Source organism: Cibotium barometz, chromosome 8, assembly GCF_041138505.1.
Source record: "Cibotium barometz isolate CiBa-2024 chromosome 8, ASM4113850v1, whole genome shotgun sequence".
NCBI classification, from domain to species: domain Eukaryota; kingdom Viridiplantae; phylum Streptophyta; class Polypodiopsida; order Cyatheales; family Cibotiaceae; genus Cibotium; species Cibotium barometz.
Genome location: NC_141053.1, coordinates 18,827,643 through 18,845,009, shown reverse-complemented (window position 1 = coordinate 18,845,009; position 17,367 = coordinate 18,827,643). Strand labels below are relative to the sequence as shown.

Here is a 17,367-nt window from a genome sequence, read left to right as displayed (position 1 = left end):
ATAATTTTGGGTTATTTACACTACTTTAGCAAAGGATAAGGGCATGGGCATGGACAAGGGGGTGCCACCCCTCCCACCAAGAGGAAGGGTGGTGATATTTGTCACCACCCTACCTAGCTTACCAATTTAATTTACCATTTTTTATCAATAATTTGATATTATCATCCCACCTTAATACAAATCTTTGCACCTTGGCTCATGTTTTTACCCTTAAATTTCCCAAATCTCAATGCCATGAAATTCCAAGAATATTGAGCTTACATTAAGGTCAATGGGGTCATCTCATTATTTAAAACTTTGTCTTACTATGGGCATCTAGACGGGCAAGGGTAATCTTTCGGTGATGGAGTATTTACATAGGACACTTGCAATTTCCGCATTAATCAACCATGAAATGATATCATTAATTTATATGGCAAAAAATCCAAAATACTATTTTTTATTTAAGGCCTAACCTTTATTGACTTACACAAGGAAAACTCTATAAATTTCCATATCTACTTATTGATTCACACACTGTCCCAATCTTTTTACATAAGAAGTGAGCCCTGTTGTGGTAACCAATTGATGAAGTTAAGTCCTCTCTAGTGAACCTAGGTCACACAAAATCAAATTAGTTCCTTCGTTAATTCTTGGTTTAGAGGTTCTATCAAGATTTACCATCTAATTTAAGCACATAATTTTTTTAAATCACTAAGAGTTAATACTGTAATGAGGAGGGGTAGGGGTCACCTTGCAAGGTCTACTACCTTTGTCGAAGATGTAGTGCTATTTGATGGAACCATTTGAAAGAATCACCTTCTCACACTCAACAAGTTCTCACGAGATGATAACACTCATCAAAGATGTAGTGCTATTCAAATGGAACCATTTGAAAGAGTCACTTTCTCACACTCAACAAGTTCATGGGGGTCAGTTTAGACATCGAAGAAGGGCAATAATTATAAAGATGATCGATTCCATAACCATTGCGCATTGGTGTTTAGGGGAATGGACTTTTGATTCAAGTTTTGTTTGGGCAAATTTTGTGTAAGCAACTTGGGCATTCACAACTGTGTGCAGAACTTGACAATGGAAGCATTGTAGAGGAGGTCTTTGCATCGGGTTATTGATGTCGTGTCCTTTTAAAGGAGTTTATGCTTGATCATACCACATCGTGATTTAGTTTAAACTTCTCTCTCATTTTCCTAACTCTACTCTTTTAAGAACTTCGATCACGTCATTCACATATTGCTGATAACTTTTATAGTCTCCTTTGTTGGCTTTTTGAAATACATAGAAGGGCTGTAAGAAAGGAGTGCAAAGAAAGGTGGATTGGGATAGGAGAAGTCATATGGCCCAAAACTCATAGTCTCACCAAATGTGGATTGTTTGCAAGGGTGTGTACACACTTCACTAACCTATCATGCAAGTAAATGTGTCTCCTGCATATCAACCCCATAATCTCTTTCCTTTTTCCACACTACTTGTTATGTGCATATGCTAGGAGGCTAACCCACATTAGGCTTGTGAGCATGGGAGTATGGGAACAAGCTCTAGTGGAGCATGGGTTAGGGCTAACCTTAAGGGTTGAGGTTAGGGTTAGGCATCCAAGGGTCACACATGGGAAATAGAGAGTCAAGAGTCACTTGAGGGCCCTCCTATATAATAGGGGCATGGGGCACACTCAAGGGATGTTATGAGGTGATAGTATGTTCTCTTGTGTAGAGGATTGTATGTACTCTCATGCCATTTCATACTACAGCTACATGCTGCTGGATTGGAGTCATATCTCTTGGTGGTATGGGACACCAAGGTTAAGGTATAAAGGTACTTCATTGTATTCATGTGTGCATCCCTTGGGCTTGGGGGTGGATGGGTGGATGAGTTTATGCCTGGTTTATGCATGTTTATGCATGACAATTATCTAGAGAGATCTTAGGGCTTCACCAAATGTGTAAATGGCTTGAGTTCCTTCCCCTTGTTTGGTTTGTTGTTTTCCTATTTACATTTCATAGTTGGGCCAATAATCCTTCTATCTTGCACACAAGATGGGCACATTACAATGTGTGGGCATCTCTGTTTTAAGATAGGAAAGTGCTTTAAACCTTGAAAATATGGAACTCAATCTGGAGCGTGTTTGTAAAGATTGGCACTCTGTCAATGCATATGATATGTGAAGGCGTAAATGGTCATTAGGGATCTACAATAGCTGATCCTTGTGGATGGGTAATTGGGGAGTTACACACGAATGATGGATGGGCAATTAGTGTGAAAGCTCATAAAGAGGTAGAAGATATTCTCACTGTGGGAGGCCTACACAATCGTGTGTAAAGCAATGGCCACAAGATAGACACCCATACCATACATTTTCTGCATATTGAGAGCAAACACGTATGACCATGGAAGCGGACATTGTTATACAGCATATCTGCCTTACAATTCCTGACTATCTACAATAATTAGGACAGAATTTTATCATAAATGGTCAGCTGCTACGCCCTAATGGGCGAAGGCGTTTGCCTTCTTGTTGCCAACAAATGCGGAATCAGCTACAGCCCAGCTCAGGGGCTCTTTCACATCTGTCCGCCCATTTCCAGGCGTGAATGCTTTCACAGGCTCAGACTAAGGGCAAATGCCCACAACAGGAAGCAAAAAATCACAGAGAAACCCACTTCACAGGCCATTGAAACCTTGCAGAAATCTCTTGATTTGAGCTCAAATCTCACACCTGCACCCCCCGTTTTGGCGAAAACCCAACAGCGTAGTGTTGAAGAGAAGGATGGGCTTTCTTCTCAGAGTGACAAGAGGAGCTTTGAAATAAAAAATCCTTCAGGAGTGGTTGTGTTTCTTATGAAAATCAGTAGAAACACAGTGAGATTCTTGGCTTCTTTCCGGTTAGCCATTGGGGAGCTTGCTGTTATTGCTGCCTTATGTGCTATAGGTATGCCATTCTGCTTCGTTTCTATTGAATTTTCGATCTTAACTATATATATGATGTATATATGTATGTATATCATACATATACATAAATGTAAAGGATAATCTAAATTGGAAAAACATTATATTATTATTCCCCTGTTTATTGAAGGAAAATAGTAATATTTTTCAAAAAGTTATTGAAAAGAATTCGGGAAATGCTCCTTTAAATTGAAAAAGCATTCAACCTTTTTTTCAACATTGTTAATTTTTCCTTGTATTGAAGAAAGAGTTAGGACAATTCATGTTCTCCCTTTGTTTTTTGGGAGGATGATATCAAAAGCATTATTTTGTCTGTATTATTAAATAATATACATAATCTTTATATTGAAGCAAAAAAACGAGGTCATATCAGTTCTGTCTTTGAGTCTATGCATAAGAGGGGTCTGCCCTTATGCATAGAGCTCTATGCATTTGCATTATGCATTTGCATAAGGGGTCTTACCTTGCCTACATTCTGATTGACTTGATAGTTGAAAACCTTATGGCTTGCTTTTTTATGGCTAATTTGATGGGTTTGAAACTTTGATCATCAGTATTTCATAATCAAAGATTGATGGGCTTGAACACAAAACCCTAATGTATCGAATGGTTAATTGCAGGCACATTGATAGAGCAGGGACAAAGTAAAGAGTTTTACATCCAGAGGTATTCTGAGGATTTCGCTTTTGGAATTTTTAATGGTGAATGGGTATTAAAGCTCTGCCTGGACCACGTGTACACATCGCCGTATTTCTTGGGTCTTCTTGTATTGCTAGCAGCATCTCTCATGGCATGCACATCGACGCGACAGTTGCCACTAGTAAAAGTTGCTCGCAGGTACTGTTTATTATCCCAAATCCATATTTGAATGATGGCCTGTATAAGAGTAACATTGCATGTTAATGCAATCCATGGAGTTGCTTGAACGCCTTGCTTTCAGGGCAACTGAGTGGAACAGATGACTGAGCTCTCAGTTCACACATCAGAAAATTTTCTTGAGAGAGGCTTTTAGGAGCATGTTTCCACCATCAAAATGGGCACCCTACCTTTGGCTGTTCATTGCAATATTTTGCATGAAATGCTTTCCCAAGGTTTTCTCTAACATTTCAAACAACCCTCGACATTTGGCAGGTGGAGATTTTACAGCTCAGGAGCTTCTATATCCAAGTTGGATTTTCATGAGACCCTGCAAAGGGCTCGGCTGGATGACTTGGGTGCCCTTTTGGTGGCGGAGAGATACCAAGTAAGAAACGTTCTTATGATATGATTGCTCGTTGCATGTTCATATCACAAAGTTGAGTATGTTCATGCCTTTGAGGTCTTATGCAATGCATGCACCCTCTGTAGATGCATGTGCTTTTGTGGTCATAAACAAAATCAGGTTTGATTGTTTGATGCAGGTATTTGTGAGAGATTCTGCACTGTATGCTTTTAAAGGCCTTGCTGGGAGGTTTGCACCCATTGGTGTTCATGCTGCCCTCTTGTTGATCATGGGAGGTGCTGCCTTCAGCGCCACGGGAGGATACCGTGGTTCTGTAATGGTACCACAGGGTCTAAATTTCTTAGTGGGGGATGTGATGTATGCGAATGGTTTCTTATCCCAACCGCCATCCACGTTTGACACGGAGGTTCATGTCAACAAATTCTCTATTGAAACTTATCCAAATGGACAGGTACACCCTTATCTCTTTTAAATCGTGATTAGCTAGTAGCCGAATCCGTATGCGAAGTATGTGATGTTTTGTATGACATCGACTTGGTAGGCTGTTAGCTCCAAGGGGTCTATCTGCTTGCTTTATGATGCTATTTGTAAATGAGGGAGTTCATGCAAAAGGCTTCGTTGAGCTGGTTTGCAAGGATTGATGTGAAGTTTACTCCAATTGTGTGTACAATGTTAGGAGCTCTCTCCATACCAGCTCATGGTATTTAGCTTGACCATTTTTGCAGCTTGATTAATCAGGAATATTTTGTCATGCAAAGAGAGTAGATTTGAGTGGAGTTTGGATAATCAGGTGGGTGAGGGACAGGAAAAGTTTGGAATGTGAAGTTGCCTTCCAAATGATGGATTGATCTTGAATGGATGATGCGATTGTATTGATTGCCTAAAAAATAGATACCATGGTACTGACTCTTATTAATTAGTCGGGTGCTGTACAATCTCTTCCTGCAAAGGAGGAGAGTTTGAGGGTGACATGTTTTGGTGCCTTTCCCCTATAGACAAAAACTGCTGCGGTATAAATGGTTTATTGGCCTTGGAAGGATTGGTAAGGAGGTGTGGGGTATCCCATCTAGCAAGCTACTGTTTGCCATCCACCATCCACCTCAAGTCTAGGAGCTTGCTCTTGTGTGTCTTTTGGACCTTGCAGCTGGCTTCCAATGGAATCTTAACAACCTTGTTGAGGGTGCACATCAAGCTCCCTCCCCACTTTTGCACTCTTAATAGTACCATAGGCCTGGCCATAGCATCAAAAAGGTATTTCTGGAGAGACCAACTTTCGATCTCAATCTGATTACACGTATTCTCAAATGCATGATATGCGCTTTTCATTCCTTCTAGCCTAGGCATAAATATTGCTGCCATCTATGATTTGAAAGCACGTCTTCACCCAGCTATTTGAAGATACCACTTCACTGACCGATTTCGGTCACGTGCAGAAGCTCTTAGAGTCTTCTTTCAGCCCTAAACACCATCCTGGAACATGCTTGATGCAAAACGCATACAGAAGATAGAGAAGAGAGAGAGATAGCTGAGTATTCAGTATATTCATAATGTACAAAAGGTGTACAAGTCTTGCAGCTCTTGGCTGCCTTGAAAAGGTAGAAAATACCTAATCTAACCCTAAGTCTATGACCCAATCCACTAGGGGTTGAATACCCAACTATGAGCCCAGGGATTGCTATATATAGCCCTTTGAAGCATTTGTGGACTGGCGGAGCTTGATGACAGGATTCCAACTTCTATTCTTGGATGACTGTCATCATCCCATTGCCAGTCTCCAAATCCACTCTAACTTTGATGAAGATCTATGCATCTGTTCCATCCTGCCCCCTATCCCTTCATGCCTTGTTCGTGAACACTTTCTCTTGTCTTCTTTTCTTGAGTAATGAGTTTTGCACTCTCTCTCCACCCCTTGGAGGATCATCCCCCTTGGGAACTGTTGCCTTGCCCCAAGCGGCATATGACTTACAGGACTGCCATTTCCCTTGGGCCTCATGGAACATCACCAACTAACCTCGTGGGAACTTCTTCCATGTCTTGTGCTCCTTTCCTTGGACTGCGCACCTTCATCTAGGATTGAATCAGTGTTTAGCATTGCTGAGCCTGATTTTCTGATACCAATGTCACATGTGGAAGCTCTAAGAGTCTTCTTTCAGCCCTAAACACCATCCTAGAACATGCTTGATGCAAAACACATACAGAAGATAGAGAAGAGAGAGAGAGAGATAGCTGAGTATTCAGTTTATTCATAATGTACAAAATGGTGTACAAGTCTTGCAGCCCTTGGCTGCCTTGAAAAGGTAGAAAATACCTAATCTAACCCTAAGTCTATGACCCAATCCACTAGGGACTAAATACCCAACTATGAGCCAAGTGATTGCTAGATATAGCCCTTTGAAGCATTTGTGGACTGGCCGAGCTGCTGTTGGTGAGGTCCCTAGGGCCTAGACACAGAATATTCAAAATGCTGCCGACGCCTTGTGATAAGCTTCTCTTCCGTTGGCCGACAGGAATTGGTCCCCCACCACCAAGCTAGCTGATGCAGCCCAAACTCTGGTCCTAAATCTTGTCTTTATTCTGCTGCCCTTCAGGGATTAGCTCCTGGAATGAGCATGCACGTGCCTTGCACGTGACAATTTCATAGTAACCTTTCTTGGTTTTTGAGAGAGAGAGAGAGAGAGAGAGAGAGAGAGAGAGAAAGTCATATTAACGTCATGGAATGCCTTGGAGGCATATGGGACCAAAAGTTACATTAGCTACTACAATCCACTTCGGGGTGCACTAAGGCACAAATGACTGAAAAACAAGTAAATAAGAATCCTAAGATTGGGGTTTGTGAAAGTCTTCAATCACTGCTAGTCCTTCGCGATAAACTGCCCATTTGCCATTCTGACAAACTTCGCGGAGAGAGAGAGAGAGAGAGAGAGAGAGAGAGAGAGAGAGATTGTAATAACACTCCATTTCAGGTGTCTCAATTTCACTCTGACCTATCACTTTTTGATTCAAGGGGACGAGAAGTAAGTAGAAAAGTGATTAGTGTAAATGACCCTATGAGATATGGAGGCTTTACCATGTATCAAACAGATTGGGGCATTTCAGTTATTCAAGTGCATGTTGATGGAGAGGGTCCTTTTAATCTAGTTGCTGCACCTCTAGAAACTGGTGACAATAAGCTGTTTGGGACTTTCTTACCAGTGGGAGACAATGGTCTCACGGAGGCCAAGGGCATGTAAGTAGAAGCTTTTGTGGTGTTCACACATAGATAGTTTTCTTTCAGTTGGAACATTTTGATGCTTTTCTGCTTTTAAAATAATTTGAAAATTTTTGCATGTGTCAAAGCAGCTCAATGCTTGCTCGTGATCTGCAGTCTGTTGTAATATATGACTCAAGTGGGGCATTTGCGGGTGTGAGAAGAAGTGGGTCAGACCGACCAATCACTGTTGATGGTGTCAATATTGTCATAGACGATGTCATTGGCAGTACTGGACTTGAAATGAAGGTACCATCTTCCTTATAATCCTCTCCTGCTCTTCTCCTCCTCATCCTCATCCTCTCCTACTCTTCCTCTTTCTCCCCACCTTCTACTTCCTGTTTCTACTCACCTTATTCCTCCTCTTCCTTTTTCCGTGTGATGTGGACATGTCTCTACCATTTAGCCAGTTTAAAGGGCATGTTAGTGGCCGAATCTTGGTCAAATTTGGGCTTTTCATCCATTTCAGTGTATTTGGTCCAGGCTCCCAACAATGAGCAGCTAGTGTAGACACTTTTACTATTTGTGGACATTTGTGTTATTATATTTAAGGTTGTCAGCCAACCAACCCTAAAATCCAGCCATCTAGTCCATATGACACAAACTAGAGGGCAAGGACTAAGAATCATTCATGTTGAGTAGTATGTGCTCAGAGACAGTGGGCAGCCGGCAGACAAGAGGCTCCCAGACATCATACTGTGAGTACAGGCATCATCAAGAAAGCGTCCTAATCTAGGGTTTTTCTTTTCCATTCATTGCTATTTACATTCATATCAATGCATAGTAGATTAGGTGAAATCTCGCTCTCTTGTCTACCATATCTGTCAAGCATCTTTGTGTTAATCTATGATAAAATGCGTTTTTCTCATCTTAAGTCTTCCGTTGTTAGTTAGCATGTTACACTTGTATCAGCATCAGAAAGTGGTGCACAATTAGGGTGCGTTTTTGCTATTGCAGCCAATTTTTGTAGTTCATCTAGGACAAGTGAAGGAGATAGCACAGGCAGAAGCATAAATAGTAAACATATGAGAGAGTGCAAAGGAGATAGAGAGAGTTGAACAAGATCACCTTTTATAACAGCAGTAAAGCTTTACAATGGCAATGGCCAACAACTGGATGTTGAACTATGTGCAAGGGAATTGGATGAAGGAGTGAATAATGGGGAACTCCTTATATAGTGCATCAGTGAGCTGGCCGACTTTCTCTAGGGCTGGCCAACTACTCACACGACAAATAAATAGGAGATACAATAAAATGCCAGATAAATGGTAAAAGTGCAGAACACTGAGATGCACAATTCTAATACCCCCTTTGTAGCTCATAGTGTGCAAGAGTCAGAAGAAGATAAGTCGATGAAGATGCAACCATGGACCCTCCAGCACCGCGAATACTAGAATCACCTTGGAGAGAGCACCCACCAATCTGCTTTCTCGAAACAAGGTGTCACCACGAACACCAAGGAACTTTACTTGGCCACGAATTCCTACACAAGTGTGCAGTGAACTCCACGAATAGATGATGAGCTGTTGGACACCCCGCACCCATAATTCCCAACAGTGGATGGAAAACGTCACGTTCCAAAAATCTCGAACAATGAACTTGGAACAGATCCAGTTCATAATCTTTGTTATACCAAAGATAACCATGTCCTGCCAGATGTCTAATGCTTGGAACTCCGAATCACGGTTTCCATGCACCAGTAGGTGGAGTTGTAATCAGCCCCCTCTCCCGCCCACAAGCCTCTTCTGGCTGGAAGCACATGGGGGGAAACTGCATGTGTACTAGAGAAGCACACCATCTGGGGTCTCCTAAGCTGGAAGCGCCTTGGGAGCCCTAGAAGTGGTACTAGAATCTGTATCACTATCCTGTGTCGTATCTTTGCCTTTTCTTTCAGATGAAGCCTTGCCCTTCGTCTTGTCCTTCTTGGACAAGCAATCTTTGGACAGATGTCCTCTTTTCCCGCAAGAGAAGCAGCGACTCCAACCTTTCTTTTGAACTGAGAAAAGTGCTTGGTCAGAACTGTTGACTGACATCTTCAATTTACCCTGTGAGATGAGAACGGACTCCTCCTCCAAAAGTAGGAAGCTAAGATCATCAAAATCCAACCGAGTGGATGTGACCTGGCACCACAAAGATCGAGAAATAACATCATAGTCCAACGGAAGCTTGGTGAGGATAAGAGCAGCCAGCTAAGAAGAGGACAAAATAGCACCCATAGCCAATAACTGGTCATGGATAATCTTGGCCTTCATGAGAAAAGATTGCATGGAATTACCTTCAAGGAATAACAAACCGTAGAGCTGTCCTTGCTAGGTAACTGCCCTCATCGATGAATCTCGAGCAAAGAGATCCTCCGATTTTGACTATACCTGATGAGCATTGGTGAGAGTTTGCACTGCTGGTGAGACCTCCTTGGTGATGGTCCGCACAAGCACAGAATGTGCCTTTGAGTCCCGATTCTCCTAGTCTTGTAATTCCACAGCAAATTCATCCTCCTGATCTTGAGTCCACCTCCTAGAGTTTTGAGGATGCTCGGGCTTGCTTTCAATGCCTTGAACAATGTCCCACAAACCCTTGTGGATGAACCAGATCTGCATCTGAAGCTTCCAATGAGCGTAGTTGGGTCCTTTCAACTTGTCATCTTTGTTTGTACAGGGGGGAGCCATATCCACAGCAGCAAAGAACAAATCTCAGCTCTCAAACACTTCTCTCAAGTGCTTACCAACGAAGCGAGGCACCAGGAACAATTAGCCCCCTCTCAAACTGTAGAGAGAAAGAGGTGGGACAATAGCAAAACAGTCCAAGGTCCACTGGGAACCTTCTACCAAAAGGGCAGGGACTCGTGGAGGAAGAAAACAATGTAGGGCCACTTGTTTGGCAGCACCAAATGCAAAGAACTCACCAAAAAACAGATGCTGGTGCAGAAAACACAGCCACAACCTCTGTAGAAGAAAACGCAGCCAAGGGAATTGGCCGGCTTGCCTCTGTAGGAAAAAACGCAGCCACCAAAACTGGCATGCAGCAAACAACTGGCTGGCTGGACCTGAAAACACAGCATTGTTGGGGAAATGCAGCCACTGTTGTCACCGATCTGCAGCGGGAGAGATGTGGAGAAAAACGCACAGCAAAAGGAGGGAGCCTGGACCCAAGCATATGGTACCATGAAGGAGATAGCACAGGCAGAGTTTGGAGCAGCCTGGACCCAAGCGTATGGTACCATGAAGGAGATAGCACAGGCAGAAGCATAAACAGTAAACATATGAGAGAGTGCAAAGGAGATAGAGAGACTTGGACAAGGTCACCTTTTATAACAGCAGTAAAGCTTTACAATGGCAATGGCTAGTAACTTTATGTTGAACTATGTGCAAATGAATTGGATGGAGTGAATAATGGGGAACTCCTTATATAGTGCATCAGTGAGATGGCCGACTGCTCACAGGACAAATAAATAGGAGAAATACAATAAAATGCCAGATAAATAGTAAAAGCCCAGAACACTGAGATGCACAATTCTAACAGCAATTACAACACCAAGTGGGCTGTTTGCAAGTGCATTTCAGGTTGGTCAGCATCAGTGCCTCTGTTCTCTGCAGATAGTTCAACATCTTCAGCATTCAGTCCACCATTCATAGTCCAGCAGGTTTGCATCAGCGGTTGCATACAGTTCAACACCCGCTTGAGTTCACACATTCAATTCAGCAGTCACATCAGCCATTCATTTGCTTTTTTCAGCATTTGGTCAACGACAGCATGTGCCTTAAGGGTTTGCAGCCAGCAGCTACTTAGGGTAGCATTAGAGTTTTGCATACCGAGGTTGCATAGTTAGCCAAGTCTTGCACAAGTCAATCATTCAAGGTCCAGCATAGGGTTTTCAGCACATCATGGAACAATCACTCCATGCATTCGAAGAGTGTATAGAAGCTCAGCAAAGGGCTTATAAAGAGAGGATTGCCAACGCTATGAAAGCAATGTATGAGTTCTTTGCCTCATATACAGGAGACAACCCAAGAGTGGAAGGAGTTGTGGTGAAGCCAAAGGCAGTTGATAGGAGTGCCGTATTGAAGACCAAGGGCAACTTTCTGAGGTCAACCACAAGAGTCCTAAACTATTGCTCTGTATTATGTACAAGAAAGAAGTAATACAAGTGAAATTCAAGTACAAGCACACGAGTCTAGTTGTACAAAGTCATCGCCAGTCTCCGCCGAGGTCATCACATTCACCGAGGACGTGGCAACATTTGAGGTTCAAACATTTCTCGAATTCATTGAGGAGAATGAGTTGAGTGCTTCAACAGCTCCCAAGGTTTCTGTGGGGTCTACCATGCCAGTAGAGCATCCAAAGGCAAAGGGGCCACTTCCAGTGCTGGCAGTCAGTGGCGGAGACATCCTGTTGGAGGTTGAGCCCATGGTTGGATTGACACCAGGTTGGAGCATAGGAGCATCATGTGCACCTCATGTGTGTGCTCCAAGTTGAGCAGTAGGGTACTTAGTCAATTTAGAGGGCGTGTTCATGGTGGAGTCTTGGTCAAATTTGTGGCTTTTCAACCATTTCATTGTGTTTTGTCCAGGTACCCAATGAGCAGCCAATTTGGACACTTCACTATTTTTGGAAATTTGTATTATTATATTTAGGGTTGGCAGCCAACCTATCCTAAAAGCCGGCCAACTAGCCCATAGGACAATATAAGGCAAGGGCTGAGAGTCATTCATTTTGAGTAGTATGTGCTTGCATTTGTGTGCTCGGAGACAGTGGGGAGTGAGCAGAGAACAAGAGGCTCTGTGACATACCGTGAGTACAGGCCTCATCAACATCAACATCATCATGAGAAATCGCCCCATCCTAGGGTTTTTCTTTTCCATGCATTGTAATTTACATTCATATCAATGCATAGTAGGTTATGTCAAATCCCTCTCTCCCTCCCTCTCGTCTATTGTGCATGTTAAGCATCTTTGCGTTAATCTCAAGTCTTCCGCTGTTAGTTAGCATGGTACATAAATTGAGCCCATAGAGAGTGGTCATGTCTTGAGTGTTGCTTGACTTAAGTGGAGACTCCTCTTCTCATTCCGAGAATTTAGGCATGCCTTTACTATACCTCTATGCATCTTTGGCAAACCATAGTTTTATGGGTCTTTTAGGTGCCCTTCATGCTGAATGGGGGTACTTGTGCTAGGCAGAAGCAATGACAAACAATATGATAAAAAGACCTAGTTAAGATTGGTTTGAGCATATGTCAGCCCCAATTGCAGGTCTTGGCCTTGCCATTTTTCTGGTCACGATGGATTTGGTAATATGTATTGGACACAGAATAGAGAAGAGGAGGTATGGCCTGGGTTGTCGGAGAGATCAGGTTATTTTAAGTTTGATACGATTAGGAGGGCATTTGCCTGCGTTTTCAAATTGACTGAGACTTTAGGGCTTGTTTAGGAACCTCGTTGCTGTAGCATGTTAAATAATTCTTGGTTGTGGCTTTTGGAAACATGTATTTCTTAGGCCAGATCGAGCTGTTTACTTTTGATGTGTAGAGAGAGAGAGAGAGAGGTTAATTGAAGGTGAAAGTACCTATGAGAATGAAAGAGAACGTTATGTAGTCTATCTGTGACAGATGCAAGGGCATCCTCTAGAGTTCTCAATACAAAAATGAAAACCAAATATTACCTCTAGCACAAATGTCACATGCTGAGTATTGGGAATGTTAAGTGACTCGGAGACTCCTGACCATGTACTCGGCTGCTAGGGCTGCAATTTCACTCTTTGAAGCTTGTTTAGACCTTGAGTTGCAGAGGTGGGTGAGGATCAACTCCTCTCTGGTCTCTTTGTGGTCTCCTTAGTGGATGTGTCTCCATGAATCCTGGGTCTATGAGCTCTGAGATGTCCTGGGACAAGTCCATCTTGTCCCAGGACGTCTAAATGGTGTCTGGAGGTTGGGATCAGGACTCGGTGGAGTGGTGGTCTCTTGAGACATGCTCTGGTTGTCTTTGTGCTCGTCATCGTCATTTTTCTCTGTAGCTTTCTCAGAGAGAGAGAGAGAGAGAGAGAGAGAGAGAGAGAGAGAGAAAGAGCACGTCTATGAGGCAATGCTAATCCCTCAACAATGCTTCCATCGTGCATAAGGGCATGCAACAGAGATTAGCAAGTACATGCTATGAGAGTAGCCAAAAATACAAGGCAAACTACTTGAGTCTCAGGTGTCAAGAAGGGGGTGAAAACATATGCCTGTGGTGTTGATGGGGGGCTGGTTGACTGCACAAGAGGGGGGTGGGTGAGAGAGAGAGAGAGAGAGTGAGTCTAGTGAGAATTTCTTGTTGTTGCTAAAAAACTTGGCATCTTGTATTGGAACATTCAGTTGGATCCAGGTGTACCAGTGGTCTATGCAGGGTTTGGTGCTCTCATGTTGACAACGGTCATCAGTTATCTGTCTCATTCACAGGCAGGATATTTAATATTGTACTTTAATAGTATCATGATGTCCTCCTTTCTGCCTCATGAATTCTGACCCTACTAATTTGGCTTTTCCTGTCTTAGGTGTGGGCTTTGCAAGATGGAGATTCACTTGTAGTGGGAGGCAAAAGTAACAGGCGGAAGCTTGACTTTCAAGAGGAGCTTGACAGATTGATGAATCTGGTCCCCGAGGTAGTAAAGGTTAACAAATTGGAGAATATCACTATTCCAGTTGTTCAGAATGAAACCGAAGACTTAACATCAAAAGACATTTTGAGCAAGAAGGAAGAGACAGCCATCTTGTAAGCTGAATGTGGGTTGTGCAATTGAAGCTCAACTGGCTTGCTTTGGCTGTACAGATCACATAATGTTGCATTCTTTTCAGAGAAGATTTCATCAAATATTGTCAATATGGTTACTTCTTTTGTTGTAATTTGAGAATAAAGCCTTAAAAAATGGTGTCTGACTTTAAAGCCATAAGAGTAAGGTCAATTTTACTCGACTTAAGAATATATTTGTGCCAAGCTTTGCTAGAAGTGGTGATAAGTGGAGCCTAGTGGCATAGCTCTACAATATCCAGAAATAAGAGCATGAGATTATGTCTCTTGCCTTAAACATTTGAACTCTCGGCGTAAGCTTCAGGAGATGCTAACCGTCACTGATGAACAATTATTGCCGAAAGGGAGTAAAAGATCTAAGTATGCATGACTATCTGCCTTATCAAGACCAGCTACATTGGATGCATGTTGCAAGATGGTCATCCAAGTTCGAAGATAACATGTTGGAATTATCCCAGCTTGAAGAGAAAAAGACTCCATCTTTGGAAATGGCATCCCGGGTGTCTAGTCTTTATGATTCTGACACTAGGGAACATGTAAAAAACATGATGATCAATGAATCAGCCATCCTTGAGAAGATCAAGTTAAAGGAGTTAAGGGAATCTCCAAACAATGCACACCTTTACCTAAGGAGAGAGCAAGTTTGGTGTTCATTATGTAGATAAAATCATATGAGCACCAAACTTGTGATCCATACCATTGCTCTATTGTGCTTATTCTAGACGCTTGGAAAACCATTATACTTCCATGTGTAGATATGGCACTCAACCACTAGCACGAGTGTTGGTAGAGTTAGACCAACTCTAACCTTAAGGACCACCACAAATGCAAGAACAAGGTTATGCACATGGAATGTACAGGGTACTTGATGTACCTCTCCCACCATTGGTCTTGCCACCACAACCACCTCCATTGAAGATAACACCAATTAACTAGGTTTTGGCTATAAGAAGGAAAGTGAATATTCTTGTGTGTTGAAAAAGAGATTGAAAAACTAGAATCTATAGAGGGCTTACTTATGGAAGCCTATGGGAAGTCCGAGCAAAGGCTATTGAAATAGTGTATCCCCATGAGGAGGACATGAAACAAGAAACTGAATATCCTAGAGCCAATTAGAGAACAGGCGAAGGAACTTAGCTCCGTGGAAGAGTGTTGGGAGATGACCTCATGGATAGATTATTTACAACGGATGATGAGGTTTATAACCCTAGATCAAAAAATGGGATTGATTTGGTTAGGAAACATGAGGTAGCAAACACACCATGGGATGTAGTCACCTTGATGTCATTCTTGTTGTCAGAGGTGAAAATGTTTATTGGTTGTTCGTAGCAATTCTATCTTGTGGGGGGATATGAAAGAATGGGTTGACAGAGCATTAAAACCATAGGTAAAATTAGGAAATGAACAGAGATTGATACCTCACAATATTTGAGAGGATAGTAATGCTCGTAGATTCATCCATATTCCAGTCAATCAATCGGGACATTACTATGAAAATGATGACACAAATGCTACCATTCTTATCTATCATAATGGATATCAAGCAACTGTGATCCTAGATGGTGGAGGAGCGAGTATCATTACGGGAAAATGTTGTGAAAAATGAAATAAAAGTTGTCTTAGAGCAAACTGATCTTGTTGTAAAGATGACTGATGGAACATTTATGAGACCCATGGGAGACTTGCAACAACGGATTAAATTGAATTTTTTTCGTTCTTATATAATCACACATTTGTGGTGATGACTTTCTTGTGCCAACGAAATTCGTATGATGTCAATGGCAAACCTTTCACGAGGGAGGCCAAGTTGGTGCATGATTGGACCTTAGACCAATTCTACTTAGAAAGGATGCTCAAGTTCTAAGGGTGGACTTGTAGGCTTGGAAGATTCATCCTATGGAGGGTATCCTCTTTGGAAATGAGTCAACGGATCAAGTCACATCAGTACAAGTGTGCAACCTAAAAATTGTTTCAAACAAGGCTTCTCTTATCTCACCGAAAGCAATGGAAAGTTTTAGTTTTCTTTAGGAGTTTGATAAGTGAATGTGTAATATATGCAAAATTCTTTATAAGCTTTCTATAGTAACTACATGAACCCTAGAATGATTGAACATAATGTATGTTACGAGGTCGAGGCTAAGTAACAATACTCTCAACTTTCTTAGGATAAGCTTGGATTCATTTCGCACAAACAATGTGACCCTAGAATGATTGAACATCATGTATGTTACGAGGTCGAGGCTAAGTAACAATACTCTCAACTTTCTTAGGATAAGCTTGGATTCATTTCGCACAAACAATGTGACCCAAATACTCAATCTGAGCTTGAAAGAAACTATTCTTTTTAGAATTGAGGAAGAGTTGGTTGTCCAGAAGCTCTAGAGAATACTAACTCTAAATGTTTTTCATGGTCTTCGACATTGTTGCTGAAAACTAATATATCGTTGTTGAAGAAAATGACCACAAAGTTTTAAAGCTTGAGAAAGATCCGATTCATCATACAAAAAGTCAAAGGAGCATTGGTAAATCTAAAGGGCATAATGAACAACTAATAATGATTGGTATGTGTCCTGAACATATTCTTGTACATATCTTCCTCAGTCAATCTTCCTTGGTGATATCCAGATTTAAGGTCAATTTTACTAACTATCCAAGCTCCCCTCAATTTGTATAGTAAATCATCAAATCTAGGGATAGGATATTTGCTTTTCATTGTAATTTTGTTCAATGCACAGTAGTCAATGCACATACGGTATATACCATTCTTCTTTTCACTAAAAGCATAGGTGCTCCCCATATGGTGCACTACTAGGTCATATCAATCCTCTTGCTAAAAGATTCTCTACTTACTTTTGAATTTATTTTTGCTAAAGCATATTCACTCTATATGGTGCTTTGCAAGGTAGAGAATTGCGTGGTAATATCTCAATCTTGTGATCCTCAGATCTAAAGCAAGGCAGTCTAGGTGGTAGTTCATCTAAGAAATAGTTTGAGAACTAGGAAAGAAATGGATGGTGAGAAGGGTTTGTTGATGCTGTCTCCAAAGCAATGACTATATTAACTAACACCAAATAGTCTTCTCTTGCTTTCTCAAAGCTCTCTTTACTTGAGTGTGGCAAAGCAAATGAAACAATTCTCTTTCCTTTTGGCTTTTAAGATAAATGGACTTACCATCTTTTAAG

The 17,367-nt window shown here is 41.8% G+C and overlaps 1 protein-coding gene across 1 annotated transcript; it reads left to right on the top strand.

Annotated features, from left to right (window-relative positions):
• The first annotated feature begins 2,301 nt into the window (after positions 1 to 2,301).
• LOC147635997 (cytochrome c biogenesis protein family) lies at positions 2,302 to 14,248 on the top strand. Its single transcript, XM_086801437.1, has 8 exons — positions 2,302 to 2,923; positions 3,561 to 3,777; positions 4,072 to 4,183; positions 4,341 to 4,613; positions 7,126 to 7,388; positions 7,502 to 7,658; positions 13,753 to 13,836; positions 13,932 to 14,248. Exons 1-8 carry the CDS (start codon positions 2,464 to 2,466, stop codon positions 14,151 to 14,153), a joined length of 1,788 nt encoding a protein of 595 aa, XP_086657563.1. The 5' UTR covers positions 2,302 to 2,463; the 3' UTR covers positions 14,154 to 14,248.
• The last annotated feature ends 3,119 nt before the right edge of the window (positions 14,249 to 17,367 follow it).